At 34.8% G+C, this 19,500-nt stretch overlaps 1 protein-coding gene across 1 annotated transcript in view; it reads right to left on the reverse strand.

Annotated features, from left to right (window-relative positions):
• The window catches only part of LOC148839443 (exostosin-1-like), a 399,059-nt gene that overhangs the window by 89,272 nt on the left and 290,287 nt on the right, over positions 1 to 19,500 (reverse strand). Inside the window, exons 2-3 of the mRNA XM_088933943.1 lie at positions 11,155 to 11,248; positions 1,387 to 1,494 (exon numbers count right to left, since the gene is read on the reverse strand). Of these exons, the coding sequence (XP_088790069.1) occupies positions 1,387 to 1,494; positions 11,155 to 11,248 (202 nt within the window). The remainder of the gene's footprint in view (positions 1 to 1,386; positions 1,495 to 11,154; positions 11,249 to 19,500) is intronic.

Below are 19,500 nucleotides of genomic sequence, written 5' to 3' on the forward strand. Positions count from 1 at the left end.
TCTTCCTGCTTAACACACTGCAGGAAAAAATGTTCTGTGATTTATCCATTACTTACTGTAAATAAGCACAAAGGACACATGAACTTAACACGAAAGATGAAATATTAGCATTAGTTTAAACACAAACTTTTTAAAAAATAAGGTGATATTTTACACCAAAGCAAAACAAATAAGGAAATATAAATGGGGACTGGCCTCCTAGTTAACATATTATTTACAGTATGTCTTTAGGTAATTTGTTGGTGTTTTTAATTTAATCTCAGACATAATTATCCTACTCCCTTTCCCTGCCATTCCCATGTTCTTTACAACCCATCATCAGATCAAGTAGATTTGAGCAGGTAGGGGGTGAATAAGAACAATACTTTCTCCATGACATCTATTGCGGATGGCCAGGTGTAAGTTGGTCATCTGGCATTTGCTTGCTTGTCACAGCAACTCCTGTGATTCAAACATTCAGTACTTTTGTAATGCTAAGCTCACACTCACCTACACTACTCCCCTAGTAGTAGATACATGTTTATTGCACATTAAAACCTAATAAATGCTAGCACCCAGTCTAGTTGAGTAGAATTATATTACCTCACTCAACAGTTGAATACTTTCCTTTTACAGTTGAAGTAGTTTCTTTATTGGAAACTTGAATCCATGTCTTGTAAAACGGATCCTTTGGAGCTCTAACCACTGCCCCATTGAATAACAGTAAATTTAAATATTTATCAGAAGACACATTTGGAGACAATATCTTAGGTAATGCTTGCCATCATCCTCAGGATTCTTTTAATATTTCAAAAACATGTTACTTAGCTTTTTGAACCTATAAAAAACTTAAATGTACTATATAAATATAAAGGAACAAAATATTTCCAACACACACATGACCTATTTCTAAAGATTCACAGTTTATTAAGTTTCTCATAAGAAAAAATACTGTTTTATATTCATATCGGTGCAGCCTACAGTATATGCCCCTTGAGTGCATCTGAAATTCCTAAATTCGAGCTGTCATAGTTTTAAATCACTTTCAGCTGCCACAGAGACCCCCAACCGGGAAAAGTAGCTCTTAAGCATTTTATCTTTAGCTAATTGGTGCGGAATTACCACTTGGTGAAATACAGCAGAGGCATTCTGCCATTATGACCTCATACTCCAGATATGCTATGTTTATGCATAATCTAAGTTCTGAAGTTGATTTTGAAAACCCCTTCAATAGATTTCAACAAATTCAACTACACAAACTAAAGTGATAATGCATCATCATTAAAATAACTTCAGAGCGTATACAGTAATTCTGCTTCTTCTATAGATGATGACACTGTAAAAGAAACAGAAGAAAAATGTAACAAGAGTATTAACTGTGTTTTTCTAGTTTAAAGTTTTCTGTACCTGTAGTAAAAGTCTCTCATCTCCAATGATGGCTGCTTTGCTCCAGTCTATAATCTCAGAAAAAGGCAGCTCCCAGCCATTGCTGAGTAAAACTGGAATACAGGCCGCCTAAAAGAGACATATATTATTCAGAAGAGGAAGAAAAAAACATAGCACAACATGGCAGGTGCAGTTTCAACATAAATTTACATAATTATTCTAACAATAAAGTTGCGATACAGCAATTAATAACTATTCTCTTTTACAGCCACGGCTGTTCAAGAGACGTCTGCAAATTGCAGTGTCAAAGCAATTTATATAGAGCTCGTTTGCAAAAAAGTAAATGATTTCTGTAAGAAGTATAAATAAATTGATTTTTCCTCTCTCTGGAAGTTCTAAATGTTAAAATTATAAATGTCATAGTTTTCTGACAGAATAAGAATATTTCTTTTTTTGTCAGCACAATAAGCATTTCTCTGATGGAGCTGTATTTTACCTAATTTAGTGTGGTCAATTATCTTGTACACTCAGGCACTTTTTGGTTCTCAAAGGCACTTCACGAAATTCTAACCTGTATGTTAACATTTTGTGGTTACATAACTTATTTTTCACAATAAAGATTACTTATATTTCATACTTAAATAAACTATTTTCTAAATGGCTCAGAGGATTCTCTATTCTTTTAATATTATGGATTAACCAAACTTACAAAAATGTTCGGAAACCAATTATTGTTACTCAAATTATGTGAAATACATGGTCTTCAAAAAAGTGAGAGAAATGCATAAATGAATGAACCATTTTATGACAGAATGGCCATGGTGTGTTTTTACAAAGAAATCAAAATATTGATTGTTTGCACATGAAATGACTACACTTAATACAATACATTATCAACTACACTATTTTTATTAATACTGTATGCAACTAGTGGAATACTTAGTGTCATTGGCTGTGTAAAGGATTTGTATGTAATAAAAGAAGCAACAACAACTGAAGTACTGTTATCATATTTGCATATTACTAACCGATATTTGATAGACTGAATGGCAGTTATGCCAAATGAAAAGCCACCATTTCCATTTTTTTATTTAGTGTTTGTAATATCTGAGCTAAAATGTTGAGTCTACTTCAAAATGATTCTACATCAATGAAAGCTGGTGTTTTCTTTTACATAGGCATCACAGCTTACACTCATTGACATTATTAGATGAATAACACACATAACCTATTCACTCTGATCAGTTGCAGGGACTGAGCACTGCCAGTCAGTATTGCCTATTTTGATCAAAGAGCAAACTCACAGCAGTTTGTTAATGAAGATTAATTTGAAAAAATGGCCATTTTTAAAAACAAAAGCATATTTAAAATATCATAACATCTCATAACATTTAATGGAAGGAAAATTCAAGACATATTAAAAATATTTTTTATACTTTTAGCATGCTATTTCATTATTATATTCTCTTTAGGAACAGTACAGTAGTTAACAATATTAAACAATTATAAGGGGGGCGTCTCAAATTCAGTTCCTGGAGAGACTTGTGTCTTCTGCTCTAGTCCTACTTGAGTAGCACAGCCAATTAAACAATTTAACGAATTGTTTTTAAGTATATTAATATTAAAGTAAAAGTGACTGGGGTTCCGTCCAGAGTGTACCCTGCCTTGTGCCAATTGTCGGTTGGTTAGTATCCTATTCACTGTAACCCTATATTAGACTAAGCAGTGATTGAAAATGAATGGATGAATTTAAGAATACTGTAAGTACACTATATGGAAATTATATTTGTATTACTTCTGTTTATTTTGTGTCCAAACAAGAATATCAAAAAGAAAAAAAACTTTGGGATTTAATTTTGAAAGTTCAACATTGAACACCACTTTGTCAACCAAAGGGATTTTTACTTATGCTGCAGGAAATGTAAACAGTGAAAAAGAAACCAAGAACTAAAGGATGTGTAACTCTGAAAGTCTTTCTTGCATTTTGTTTCAGAAGGGCTTATACTCTAATTGCTTGCCATAAAGGTTTTTTTTTTAGATTAAAAGGCATGGAAAAAACACATCTAATTTGCTTATTTGAATTTCAAAAAAACTTTTGGTTTTAAAAATATTTGCAAAAAATATTAATGTCACAATGAACATTGTATTCCTCCTTCCTTCATTTTTAAAGATGCAAAAGGTTTGTATTGTCAAAGCATCAACTCCATTTCAAAGAACTCCTATTTAACTTCCTTCTTTAATTATCAAATTTCAATTGTTTTGTTTAATATGGGATTGAGCTTGTATAGAAAGGCCAATCTTAAAAGCCTTTTGTATTACTATACAGTATATGCTGAAGAATATACACTAAGTCACACCCCTCAAGAAGAACCCTATGGGACTAATTTCATGTGAAAATGTTTTGTTGTATATTCGATTTAATTTTGTGTGGACTCCACATCAGGCCATGCGTCCATGTCCGAAATAACCGCATCTTCAAATAAAGTATTACATGAGTGAGTTATTTTAAGAGCTTAAAATATGAATAATTGTACAGTACTTAAAATTGTCAGACAGTGCTTATCAGATCATCATTTATTGGTACTGAAAGCAGCCGGTAGACTGAAAATGATGTTAAAGGCAGGGAATGCATGTTATGATAGGTTTTTACAGGTATATCCCTGTTTGAAGTGAAGTCTCTGTTTAAAGAATGTTAGGGGAGATGGGCTTTGGAAAGCCCTTTAATGTGTACCTACCCTCCATCAGTGGGCATACTGCTGTCAAGCTGCATGTATAGGCATTCAGTATTTGACACTACACCTGACTCCTAATTTCCTACAGCAGCAAGAATGAAAACTGCTTTACAGAGAATCCCAAGGCCAACATTTACAGTTAAGTGTGATTTCCTTTGTGAAGACAAATCTTTCTTTTTAAAAGTGAGAATATTGTTATTTTTTTCTGATTCTGAGGTCATCACTTTGTGAAAACACTAAGTGTAAAAACAATTTCACAGTGAATGGGACAGCTCTTGATCTGTATATAATGTCAATTGACTCACCTTCTAAATCACACTTGCACTTATTTTTCTGCTGTCAATTCGTTCTTGCTCCATAAAAGCTTAGACAGGAAACTTATATGTTGGCATAAACAGGTCATTTACATAATGCCTTTAAAGAAATATATTGTACTGTACCTTATTGGTTGAACCTCCCTGCATTGCTGAGCTGTTTTCAATACAAAACCCTAAGCTTGTGAAAATGACAAACAAGGAGGAAGAGACTTATGTACTCTTAAAGAATACAAGAAACTGCTTATGACTAAAACTGACCAACGTTATCTGTATGATGCCTAAAAGCCTTTTGATGTTTTGTTTAGCTTTCCCTCTGAAACGGGGTGGCTAAGTTCGATCATCTAAAACTTAACAACTGCAACCAATTCTCCCAACCACTAAAAGGTTCTGTCTCTCAGGCACTAAAGATTTAAAAATACTGTATCTCTTCAAGAATGATAACCTCAAGTGTATATTTTTCACACTTGTTAAAATAAAAGCAGAAAAATGCTCAGTATTTCTTCAATTTTCCTTTCTTAGACAAACATATTAAAAGATATCGATGCACACAACCACAAGGAAAATCCATAGCCCTGAATTTCACTTACTTTGCCCATTGTAATCAATAATAACGTATTTTTAGTGAAGAACAGAATAAAGAGGGGTATTTAATCCTGTTGGGTATTTACTTTGTAATCTGTGGTCCTTTTAACTGTTTTTACATCTACTGTATTGCTTTGAGATGCCACTTTTAAAGGTGATATATAAAATCAAGGCTTTAACTTGCTTTAACTCCCCAAGTCTGAGGTCTTGTGTCCGTCCTATCCGAACCCGGAAGTATTACAATATGTATCTTTACAGCAGGTGGTGTACAGCTTTTTAGTATAGATTACACTTTTCTAAAATGTATTTAAAAAATAAAACGATTACAATCTAATCTTTCCACGTTTGATCCCAAGAAAAATAAATCTAAATGGGGAGAAAGCTATGCTGAAAGTTTATTAAGATACTTAGAAGACAAATATATCAATTTATGTTGCATTTGTCTGATTGTGAATCAAAAAACACATATATTTAAACACGCGTTTGCGATTTCAATCAAAACGCGATTTAAATCAATATAAATGTTTATATTGTAACGCATAGGTGACTATTCATTGTTATTAAAATGACTTAAATTAGATCATGTTGTGATAATATAAATTTGTTTGGTGTGAGTGAAGTTTTATTTAATCTCTGACCCAGGGAAAAGTTTTATTTTTTCAAAGAAATGTTTGTTAAAAAACAAAGTCACAGCTCCGGCTGGATTCAAACACCCAACATGTGATGTATGAGTCAGGAACCTAACCCACAGCACCACTGGCAAAGTCACATGAGGAGTGTTGAAAAATCCCTACAGAAACATTATCAACAGACAATGTACACAGCGTGTATTATTCTTGTGTTGCAGTACATGAATATAATTATATCGTTATTAATTTCTTTAGATACGTGATTCCATATTATATTCCCTTTTAATCAAATTCTAAAAGTATGCTTGTTGACTCCGGTATCACGTTAAAGACTTCGATGCTTAAAATGTTTAGGGAGAAATGGAATACTGGTGTGTATTTTTTCTTTAAAGTACCGAGACCAGCCATATACTGTATGTTTATGTTCCAAAATTAATATCGTTTATGGCCTTCACACGCGTTACAGTATGCTCCTATTCTTTTTATGCTCAGCTACTAAGATTTCCCTTCAGCGGTAAAATTCCATATAAATATTCAATACTAAAACGGGCACAGTAAAGACATTTAAATCTTTCTACGACCGACCAACGCACCACGAGTGCCCCTGTCGGTCAACCAATCACATACCGCCGTATTTTGCGTCACGATGCGCGAGGCCGTAGCCAATTACCCGCGGTACGTGTCTGTGCCGCGTACTTTGAATGGCTGCATCTGTAGTACCTTAATAAAGTTGCTTTAATCTTTCATTGCAATGCGCAGTAGTGCCATTCTCCCAAAAAATGAAGAATTAAACCTTGGTATAAGCTGTCAGTGCCACATTAAGACCAATGTTTTATTGTATGCTAATTGAACTGACTGACACATATAAACGTACAGTATAAACATATAACATGCATATGACAACAATACAATAATACAACACAACATTCAACAAAATTGTTCAATTAGAACTCTGCCAGTACCATAAAGGTTAAAACCAGACAATTAGCTTACAGAAAGTTTAAATAACAACGTTGTTTCTTTTTCTTTTTCTTAATCTATCCCTACATGAAAACATTTTTTTCATTATTCAACAACTAAATGCTTTTAGGTATAAAGGAAGTAATGCTCTCTTAGTCTTTATATAGGAGGTATTAAGTATATTCTAAAAAGAGTGTATGAGAGGGGTCATCTAAGATTTTATGTACAGGAATAATGATATGGGTTATTGAGTCCAAGGATGTGCTGGTAGTCTTGTAACCTTGATCAGCATTTATTTTTGTTCTGCATGGACAAGGCACTGCCCCAGCTCTGAATGCAAAAAGTTATAAAACTCTGAATAAAAATTTTATAAAAAGTGCTAAAATTTTTGTGTTTTCTACAATGAATATTTTTATATCTAAGCTGGATACAGTAGATGGTTTGGTTAAATGTTTTTCTGTTTTGGTAATGTTGTTGCTTTTACCATCACTTTGTGATTTTGAATAAAACTGAGTGTCAAAATCTCTGGTCAAAAAGCTGGCAACTGATAAATATAAAAGAATGTACCTATTTTCAGAATGATGCATCCCTGTTTTGAGCCTGTTACACATGGTTATAGTTACACCATGGCATGGTATTGAATTACCTGTAGCTAGCTAAGGGAAAAGGGGATCCATGTGTACACATAGTGGAGAGTTGAAAAACGGAGACACACAAAATGCTCATGAACAAATCTGAGAGTAGTGTAGGTGTGGTAGAAAAAAGTCATGGAGAAGTGGACAATGTTCTGGAGACCCGGGACTGCCACTGTATCAGTGCAGAAGAAGAAAACAGAACTGGCAGGATCAGGACTCATGGGAATAATCGTGGACTGGTCAGGCACTGGTGACAGGCAGTAGATAGCGGGATTGCAAGCTTACAAGAAACCTTGGTGTGAGAGAATTACTCAAATCAAGGTACCGTAGATCGAATAACAGATAATGGGCATCGGTGGGCAGGAGTTTAATGCCTGGTTGAGTGCTGATTATTTAGTTGCAGGTAACCAAGAGAGCCTGTTATACTGGGTCTGTGTGGTGCCAGGCGGAGTCGAGCTCCTCTTTCGAATGCAGTCAGTCCCTTTGCAAACCGAGGACTGAGAGCTTTGACCCACCCGGGCCAAACAATTGAAGTAGTTCTGGAAACCTAATATGCATGTAGGACTTGCAAGTGCTGTGAGACATACGGTAACTGCATTTATCTATATATTGATGTACAGTGATAATACAGAGATCTAAGTGTAACATCAATAGATCGTTGGGCACATAACTAATGGTAATTCGATAGGTTTGTTGATATTTTGGAGTAGACTGTTTCTGAACAAAATACTGAGCTCAAATCATGTGATTTCATAAAAATTAAAAACATTCAGTGTTGGTATTTGAGTCAAATTCAAATTTGGAAAATGGACTTCTTAATACACTCACAAATATGTGATTTAAATTAATGCAAGAACTATGAAAGACATAACCAGGCCTGGCTTAAGTAATACAAATCACCTAGTTGCTATCAGTCTGATTGAAAGTATTCTTTCTGCATCAGACTCTCTGTCAATTAGAGCAGTCGTTCAGAGAATACTGGTTCTGTGAGTCCACTGTCCACACCCTGGAAGACAGAAGATCCCCTGCATAATCTTTTTCATGGTGCAGCCCGAGAAAATTCAGGGAGAAAAAACGTGCATCAGCAGAATTTCTGTAGCTGGCTGTCATTCATACAGTATGCTTCACATGGGCCGAAGAACATCTGATGTAACTACAGATAGATTGTTGAAGTGTTTAATTAACTAAATAAATTAATGGTGTTTCCCCTGCAAGACAGAAGACAACATCGTGTTGGATGCTGCAAGCAACCTATGGAGTGCTGGATATATGATGAGTTTGGAAGGAATCTCCTTCAACTCTACATTGCCTTTGGTGCAGATAGAGGGTAACCTGACTGTTCAGACAGTTTTTTAGGTTCCTCCAATTAATCAAGTACTTTTGATTTTTCAGGCATGACAATACAAAGCCACATCACAATGCAGTGCTAGGATTATGCTGGTTTGAATTGGAGAAAACAAAGTACAGTTTTTACAATGGCCAATTATTTTGTCTGACCTGAGTCCAAAATCTGGTTACTTTGAAGTATATTAGCATAGGGCTGAATTGCATGACTTTTTCATACACGAGATGGATTTCTGTTGTAACTTCATCACACTTGGTGAAATCCAAATACAGGACTTAACAGACTTCTCCTGATCAATGGAAACCCACCATAAACTACAGGGTATGTAATTTACATGATTACACATCAAATGGGGGTAATACTTGTAATTTACAATACAGTATATTCATTATAGTAGTTATTTCACTATTGTAGTGCACAGCTTGGGAAAATTTAACTTAGATATTTTACATAAAGTGTTAGCAGCATAAAATTAGAAGGTGTTGGTCTTAGTATAATAGAGCCATGTGTGCACACACAGCAAACAGCATTACTGTTAGTTACTTACTGCAATTAATATCAGTTTTCACACAGAGAACAAAAGTCAGTTCTCCATGGGATTTGCATGTATTGGATATTACATTGACACTAGAACCTTTTCAGGTGATATAACAATATAGACATTAGCTGATATTGCTGTCACTGAAAAACTAGTGCTTCAATAGTTTTTTGTAAAGAAATTGTAAAAATGTTCCATTTAATTTATTGCATTTGAATACAAGACTAAAACTCATGGTTCAATGATATTATACCAAAGAGAAGTGGTGTCCCACAAGGGGTTGCTATTCGATGAAACCTGTCAAGTCTGAAAATGAAAGTGGCAGGGATAAGCATATTTTTTATGTACAGTATCTGATGAGGATAGATGAAACTGTTGTTTAAAGTGAGGACTTAAGAATCAAAAGAGCAATCTGAGCAGCAAAGGAGCAACAGGACATCTGTTTTTAAACATCAAAACAATTATATTGTCTCAGGAAAACATGAGGTAATTTATATTCTGGTTTGGTGGACAAGACTGGATATGTTCAGAGAACAATATGAAACAAGAAGGAGTTTTCAATACCTTAAGAAGTTGTGATCAGTGGAAAAACAGACAAAAATGGGAGGACAAATGGGAATCAGGATGCAAATGAAAGGTAATAACCATATAGATATAATACAAGACGAATCTGCATAGTAAGACTTACAGTAAATTGCGTTGGTCTGGGTTAGGAAAAGAAGAAATTATTGTTTTGGATTTAGAGTTCTCAGATGGGTCTTCAGATTTTTGTTAGATAAAATTATATTTTTGTTAATGTGAAACCTCATGGCAGGGGTAGGGAGCTTTGATATCTCCATTTTATTCTTTTATAAGGATTTACAAAAGTGCCCTTATACAGCCCTAAAGCGCAGAGCCACACACATACTGTACTCTGGGCTCCATTTAACAAATATTGTTTTGGTTGATTTAATGTACCAAATTGGTACGCAAATATTTTGGTTCCTTACCCCTACCTGAAGGCAGTATACTTAATGTGGAGGTCAGTAGAGTTTCTTTATTAAAATCCTGTAAGAACACTTCATGATGTTAAAGAACAGTTACATAATGCTGAAGCAGCATGTGACTGACTGTATCGTAATGAAAAACGGCAGATAAAAGATTTGATTTTCAAAGTCTGCCAACTTGAAATTAGTCATATGTCCATCTTAGCATTGTCCGGAAAGAAAAAGGGAAATTAACTTGTGCTTTTCGTAGACACAGTATCTAATAAATAAATGTGTCTCCTTTATGTCAAATGAAAAGGTCTTGTGGAAATATGAGAGGAATATATTGTGTTAAAAAAAATACAAAAAGTTGATAATTTACATAAAACAGCACGCCAATGGCCACGTTTTTTCAATACCAGTTTTGACCTCTAAATTTGACAGGTCCTTAAATTGCTAAGCAAAAAGTGTGAAGAACTGCATTTAACAAGTTCCAATAAAAGTGACATGAATAATAGTTAAAATAATTTCCATGAAGATGTTTAAAAATTGCACAAATAAAAGTTGTAATGTCTACCTTACAAAGTTTATAAAACAAGTTATTAAACTAATTATTAATGACCAATTCACCCTCACTACTGCTAAATCCACAGTGATGTCTAAGTTTGATGCACTAAATAAACTTATTTATATATTTGCTCATACATTAATACTACATCTCACTAAGCAGAATGCAGTGTCTTCAAATGTACAATATTTGGCACATTTATTAAAATAAAAATGAACAAAGCTCAATATGTCAGAATGGTAATGGAAGGGAAGTGTTAATGACATGGGGCTCGTGGTAAGGCAGACTAAAATAGACATTTTCTGTATCTACATTATTTCTTTTGAGGCTGTGCTTGGAAATATGACAGATTGTCAATACTAATAACCCAGACATCAGGGCTGCTGCCCGCGGCTGGCAAAATGAAACTGAAAAACTTGAACTACTGATGAGTGCCTCTCGTTTCCAAGGGAACTGCTTAGTAATAGACAGGGCCATGAAGGACAGGACTTTGTCAGGAGAAAGTTCAAACTGTATACCTGAAGGGCTTCCAAAAACCGAAAGGAGCCTAGCCTTCGCCCTCTGGGGACCAAGCAGAAACTGGAATTGTGCAGTAACTCTTGGTAGTCAATCCTGAAAAGACACATAAAAGTAATATCCCTTTAAAAAAGAAACCAAGTTGATGTGATTGAACATTTGGCACATACAGATACTGTTTATGGTATATGCATATAGAAAAGAAAAGTAGCACAGAAGTTGTGCTAAAGTTAAAAAAAATTGTAAGGCCAATGGTCTGGCCACAACATCGAGCATTTCTTGCCTTTAGAGTGAGTGCTGCATTGCTTCTGTTTTGTTTTACTTCAGTTTGTGAACATTATGTCAGTTATATAGAGTACTCTATATACAGGTACTGTATGTGTAGGATCAACAAATGCAGAAAAAAAGCAAATTGACATGTTCTGTCACATTGGAAAGGAAAAAAATATCACATTAGGTTCACAGGTCAAAAATCAACAATCAACAAATTGCTTAAACTGTACAGTATCTAACTAATGGACTAATTCCATAGGAAGAATAATGTGATATTTTCAAGATTTCAGACCCTGATTCTTTTATACTTTGTGGTGGGTCTCTACTGAAACCAATGGTTATCTGACATATTTCAAAATGTTTTTGTACTTCATCTATGCAACCTTGGTATTCATGAGTGGAGAAGACCATTGAAGAGAAGAATATGAGGACGGCTCCAGGGAAAGATTCTTCCTAACTGAATCACACAGATGCACTTTGTTACAATAAGTCTCTGGAGTTACTGGATTGACAGCAAAGGATGAACAGAAAGTGCAGTGATTCTTGCCAGTCAAGCAAAATGTAACAAAGGCCTTTTGATGGCCATATTTATAAATGATATAGCAATAGAAAAAGGGGTCAGCTTAGCATGCGATTTTCATTAATACAATTCACAATCAAATCTCAACTGGGGCTGCTTTCCCTTCACTCTACACACAAAAGTTACTAGAAGAAATAAATTAATATCCGCTCTCACTATATTTTATGTAGTACTTAGTTATTGCAGGAAGGAAAACACAATAACAGTAAATTTAATTTTATATAGAACCTTTGAAAGCAATCATTCCTTGAAAATATGAATACAATATCTGCACAATTATAAGGTACTATTGTTGTGGTGGTATACAGTTTAGTTTAAGAAGAAAAATAATTTTTTAAAACTTTGTTTAGCGGTAGAGTAAACCAATCATTTCTTATCCCTTTTATTAAGAACAGGATGATGGAAAGACCAAGCTCTTTACGATATACTAGTGTCACTACAGTGATAAATGATACTACAGTATATATTTTATTTTATTTTTACTTTTATTTTTTTCTGCTAATGTGTACATTTTTCATGCACATCCCTACTCTACTTTCCATTTTACATACAGTACAAAGAAATTGCAATCACCATGTGGTTGCATGTTATAAATAATTCTGGTCACTTGCTTCTGTAATCCATCCATTCTTAAACCTTTTTATCCAGTACAGGGTTACAGAAGAAATTGCAGCCTAACCCAGCAAGCAATGTATGGGATACACCCTGGATGGGATGCCAATCCATCACAGGGCACACACAGACTCAAACATTTATGCTCCCACAAGGGACAATTTCACAGAATCCAATTAACCACCTCATATGTCTTTGGACTGATGGAGACAACACCCAGAGGAAACATGGGAAGAATATACAAATCCACACAGCATCACAGGAATTGAACCCAGGACCCCAGGCAATATCACTACTTCCCCACTTCTCCTGTATTACTAAATAATATCCCTTCAAGGATAATAATTTTGTAAGTGACTGTTAAAACAGGATGATCTGATACATAGTGATCAAATATGATGCTGTGTGCCTTACAGTGGTTAGTATTGCTGCTTCATATTGCTGGAACCCTGAGTACAATTCCAGACCTGGTGGGCTTTTTGTGTGGAGTTTGTATGTTGTCCCTGTGTTTTAGTGGGTTTCCTCCGGATGCTGAGGGTTCCTTCATCCATACTGGCGGATTAATTGGATTCTTTAAAGCCAAATGTGCCCTGGGATGGACTGGTGTCCCATGCAGGGTGTATCTCGCCTTGAGCCTTTTACTTGCCAGGATAGGCTCCAGCTCCCCTGCGACCCTGAATTGGAGGAAGTGGTTAAAAAATGGATGGATGTAATGTATATGTAATTCCAAAAAGAATATACAGTATGTTTATAATGTATAATTTAAAAAGTACAATCCTTCAACAAGTAAAAGGAAATACAGCTGACTCGCAACTTACACACTCTTAACTTACACGGTTGCAGCTTTATGCGGTTGGCTCTGAAAAAAAATGCTTTATTCTCTAAAAAATTCATCGAGCATGCCTACAAGAGCTAGTTAGTGAGCCTATACGATCATCTTATTTACTTTTATTTACTGTTTTTATACTTATATTTAATATCTTGAATTACCGTAAAAGGTTAGTTGGGATTTTAATTGGGTCATACTGTAGGATAAAATGTGACTCTATGCGAATTTGGCTTTATGCGCCACTAAAAAACTCCAGTGTAATTTACGAGTCGACTATACAAACGGAAATATAAAAAAGTAAGAAATTATACAAAATATAAACCTAGTGAAAATATTTCATCTACAGTATATATTCTGGGAATAAACAGTACAATAGAGGCCTACGTATTGAGACACAAAATGCAATTAGGATACAAGACTTTTTGTATGGGGAATTCCTTAGGTATATATAAACAGCACTTGTTTATTTGTTCAGTCAGTTGAAACTTTAGAGTAAATTAAATAAGACTTCATTGACATCAAGAGTCAGGCCCCTGAAGACAGTCATGATACATTTACTGTCTTGGAGACACGTGCTTGCTACTCAAGAAAACAACTAGCTTATCAAACTTTCAACAGACTACATTAATGATATAAATGCTGCAACACTACATTGCCTGGAACCTTATGCAGTCAGTGAGCATTAGCCCAGCTTTATTTCAGGGCTGTGACACTTGTTGACAATCACTGCATCTTTCATGCGTCTCCCCTTTCAAACATATAAATGTAAAAATGGGCAAATTAAGCTCTAAGAGCACAGTAGCTACTTGTGTCAAACTGCTGAAGGCATATTCCTGTTCTACAACCAATCCAAACTAAAATATGGTGATCAAAAACAAGGATAAAATGTAGGCCTTATGTTTGGACTGGATGATTGCACAGGGTGGTTTAGACAAAAGGGTGTTAAATGAAAACATTCCTTAGGTAAAGATATATGATATATGGCATATTACATTTTCTTACATTGTTTTGTCCAAATCATGTGTTGTAATATTAATAATATTGATAATATTTCAAAACACTCTCACCCACAGTGCCATTGACTCTAAGGGTAACCCTGGAAGAATACACTTAATAGAAGAATAAATTAATAGCAATGATATATACAGCATAAGAGTACAGTAGCTACTTGTGTCAAACGTCTGGAGGCATATTCCTGTTCTACACCCAATACCCACATACAGTATATACAGCATATACTGTATACTGTAATAATATGGAAAGAGCACTAACCATGCCTTGTGCTCTTTGAATAATTCATTTTTTGCATACCATCAAGGGTTTTCATTACAGGATTGCAAAAAAAAGCAGAATAAGAGGTTTGTTTAGATGGTCCCTCCTACCTATATTGTGAAACAAAAAGAGCTACAGTATTTAAGATCCACGTGTCTTACCTTTCAGTGTTATGGTCATGTTTAAAAACATGCAGTTGCTATGGTCAGTGAAAATATTAATTATTCTTATAATTACATGACATTAAGAGGCAGAACAGTCTTTTTTTTTACATAAGTCAAAGCTAGCAGCCCTGGTATGGGCTGTTTCACTAGCTTTCGATCTGTACCTCTCTGTGTATGAATATCCTCCTATTGAAGATCAATTGAATTACTGTACTGTAATTTTGTGAAGATATTTATTGCAACTCAGTTTAACTTAATGTAAAATCCTCCACGCAAAGTCAGAACATTGTTTATGCAACTATAAATCACATGGCATATTGAAAATACAATTTAATAAATAATAAATTGTGAATATGACCAATAATACATTACTCAGAAACTACTCATCTCCTCTTACATTTGATTTCCAAACTTAAATCTTGATTAACTCTATATGAGAAGGCTAGGAAAACCTTTCATGTTAACAAAAGAATAAAAAACAGACCCATAAATGTAATTACTGCTGTTACAATGATAAATAGGGAATTATCATATTTTCTTTATCTTTAGACATGAAGCTTTGAAGGCATATTCAGTAATTACTGCAATGTTCAGAGCAATGAGCAAATAGAATATGCTCACTGATTGTTCATATGATACTCTCCTTTTCTTCTGATCTGGAGGTAGATTAGGAGCATATTTTATATGTATTCAATTAGACCAAACACTTTTAGCCTTGCAATTTAACCTGTTGTGACAGATAACAGAATGTACTGAATACCAGTTGCAAATGTTCGTCGCATTTCTCTTACTGAAATTATTGCGAACAATGGTCTGTCCTTTCATGAAATATTCTTGATATTCTATTTTATACATCCATCCATCCATTTTCTAACCACTTCGTCTAGTTCAGGGTCACGGTGGAGCCAGAGCCTATCATGGCAAATAACAGGTGCAAGGCCGGTACAGCCTGGACAGGACAGCAGTGCATCACCAGCCAGGCACGCAAACACAGACACACAAACACTCACACCAGCACCAACTTTCCCAGAAGCCTCTTAATCCACCAGTACGTCTTTGGGACTCTGGGAGGAAACCAGAATACCCAGGGGAAACTCACAAGAACATGGTGAGAACAGAAAAACTCAGATAGCACCCCATGTCTGGAACTGAACCCAGGGGCCCAAGGCTGTCGAGGCAGCAACGCTAACCACTGCGCCTCTATGCTTCCCTATTTTAGTATATATTCTATTTCAAAGACATAAAAATGTTTTTATCAAAGGTGGTTTACATTCAAAGTTATTAGTAAACTGTAGTTTGTGCAAAACTGCATGGCGGAGTTAACTAAAAGATCTCAACACAGTGCAAGAAGAAAGCCAATACAAGGTGCACCAATCACAGCAGAAACTGGAATGAATCATAATATCTAAAGTTACAGTTTGAACAAATGGGTATAGGGGAGGAGCCATAATGTAGTCAGAGATGGTGCTTGTAGGTATCTGTTTCCATCACAATGGTCCAAGGGTGGAAAATGAGGCAGAAGACTGAAGATAGTGAACAATTGAATGGTCAGCAGCAGAGATAGAATCTCTCAAGTTGAGGCAAGTTGTTTTTACAGCAGCAGTGATGGTGTACAAATGGACAAAGAAAAAACAAAGATGTGCTTCTAATCACTTAGTTGAGGAATTGGAGATATGGAGGAGACAAACTAATGAATAAAGGTGAGGACAAGGATCTTAATTGAAGAGTGCAAATAGCAAAAAATACATGGGAGAATTGAGGAAGAGAGCAGACCAAGCGAGTGTCCAGAGTTTTTATGTGCTGAAGACAGTGGGTCGCTGAAGCAGGGGTGCTTGCTTGTATGGTACAGAGCAGCAGTAACTTTAGGACTGTCTAGTGAATCCAAGTTTGGAATCTGATTAAAAAGGTGTGTAATCTATGCTAATATTATCTTATTAGGTCAGTGCGCACCACTAAAATGTGCATTGCTACACACTTGTTTAAGTAGTTTTTTTGTGGATTTTCATTTCCATAGAAAATATTTCCTTAAAATTACTGTGATGCTGATTTCTGAATTGACTGCCAGTTATTCCATGACTAATGCTTTGATAGTCTCTTCTGTAAAACTGTATGGAGATGATGCTCTAATTAGGACTGGTCCTTCTGACATATGCTTTTTCTGTGACTTAATTATCTACTCAGTACTATTACACTATGACCAACATGGCCACATTACACAGAGTCTAACCAAGAGGTTAAAATGATTTTTTTTGTTTCCTAGAGATAATTAGATTGCAGTAGTTATCTGCTATGACAGAGAATGTTCCCTTGTGAAGTTACAGACAACATTCTCCAAAGAGCATTTTACTTTTTATTTTCAAAAGTTATCTCTGGTTTGAAAATATCTAAGGAATGTAATATGCCTTTTTAAAGGCATGTTTTATAAAGTCAGGCAACTTAAAAGGATGAATCTCTATATCATGGTGCCGGGTACAGTACGTCAGAACAAAAGGAAGAAATTACAATTTTTAAAGCACTACGTAGAAAGATAGTATATTCAGCACCTCATAGCTTCTTGGATTCTATAATCCTCAGCATCAAAATTCACAGGTCCTTGACAGATCCTATTATAATTCATGTAATTACATAAATTGAAATACTATTCCAAGCATTATAGACTCTATTTTAAAACCAAGTAAATCTTTAATTGTTTTCCATTCATATACTGCAGTATTTTCCATTCATGTACTGCTCTGCATGAAATATGGCCTACACTCCATTGTGTTTTCAATCCACCTGCCACATGCATTTTACAACTCCAATAACTAATGAAGCTGTTTTTTAGTCCAAAGATAACTGGACTATGGGGTTTATCATTTTTGAATAGCAGATGGGACAAACTGTTAATTAATTCTTAAATTAATTAATATGTTCCTAAGTATGATGCAATTGCAGGTGCCACCAGTTGCAACACACAGTATACTATGGTATTTTATGGGTATTTGTCTGGTTTTAATTTATTCCAATAGCAGATCTTAACACGTTGCAGATATTATTATTTTAAACTATTTTAATATTTGATCTCCATTTCACGTTACGAAAATATGTAACAGATTTCAGTATTTAACTTTTTTAAACGTTAGATTTAATGTCATTCCCTTACACAGACCATGAGGGTCTCAGATTGAGAAGCTTGGAAGTACAGTACATTAAAAAATAGTTTCACAGTATCACAATGACAACATGTGAAAGCCCCACATACAGTACACAGAGAAAGGTTTGCTGTAAAGTGAGGCTGCCACTAGGTATAGTTAATTGAATCACAATGCTTCTATAGATACTGTAAGTATGGTTGTGACTCTTAATAATTATAATTATTATTAGGCTTGATAATTCTGTAAAAAATAGAAAATCATTCTGAGAAACAATTGCAACTTAATGAATATCAACCAAAACTGACTTTTTAAATAGGCATAACAGAAAACACAATACAACACATACAGAACAGTCAAGAACCAGTGTTAGCAACAATATAGTATGTGTTGAGGAGAATTACTTCAGCTCCTTCTGTTAATGTCACTGCAATAATTTCACTGTCACTTTAATAACAGTAGATAGGTATTGCTCTGCACAAAGGAGGTTATTCCTCTACGGGGAGCCATGCAACACAATGAAATAACACAACAAGGAACCGTTTCACATGCAAACCTTTTGACCTTTCTTTTTCAATTGGTCCTTGACAGCAAATATTTTCCCTTTTTGTCAGTTTCCTTGGGAGATCATTCCTGTTGTAAAGACTTGATACTCCAAGTAGAATTCTGACTGAATAAACTTACTGTTGTTAAACCTATTTAATTGTAATGTACTTACTTTACTTGACTGTATTTTGTTGTTTTTTTATTGCTATTGCTAGTAGTAAAAGCTCATCAGGGAAATCATGGTATTATTATTAAGTATGCTATTATTGCAATATTCTTTGTTGTAAGCAGACCATGCATTTAGTTTGTATATCACAGTATATATTGTGTGCCAACATTCTTTTCTATACTCTACCATGCTTTCAACGTGACTGTCTTGTGACCTGCTACAGAACACTGCTTTACTTCAGAAAACATTTAGCGACAAAAACATAACACATACACATAGTAACATAAGAAATGTTACAAATGAGTCCATTCAGTCCATGAAATGTGCTTGTCGACTAACAGCTATTTAATTAAATGATATAATCCAGTCTTTTCTTAAAAGAAGCCAAAAAGGTAACATTTAAAAAAAATTCTGGGTTCAAGACACCAACAACCTTATGTGTAATAAAGAGCCTGTTATTATCCCTTTTGACTTATTGTCCTTGCTTTATTGTTGAGCTTGCAGTATGATGTCTTTTTCAAATTGAGCAATTTAACAAGGACCCAGGGTCACAAATGGTATTCTAAAAAGACAATGAAACCTTCCTACTTTTAAAATGCCCTTAATGTGAGACATAATATACAGTAGGGTTCACATAAAGTATACCTCCCCCTTCATAGAACACCGATGGGGAAAAATATACAAAAATGAATTTAACAAGACATTATTATTACTGTATGTCTACACGGAGGTAAAGGAGCATCAGATTTGAGGACAAACCTTTAAAGTATCA

This window comes from Atractosteus spatula, chromosome 2, assembly GCF_055471065.1.
Source record: "Atractosteus spatula isolate fAtrSpa1 chromosome 2, fAtrSpa1.hap1, whole genome shotgun sequence".
Classification (NCBI taxonomy): domain Eukaryota; kingdom Metazoa; phylum Chordata; class Actinopteri; order Semionotiformes; family Lepisosteidae; genus Atractosteus; species Atractosteus spatula.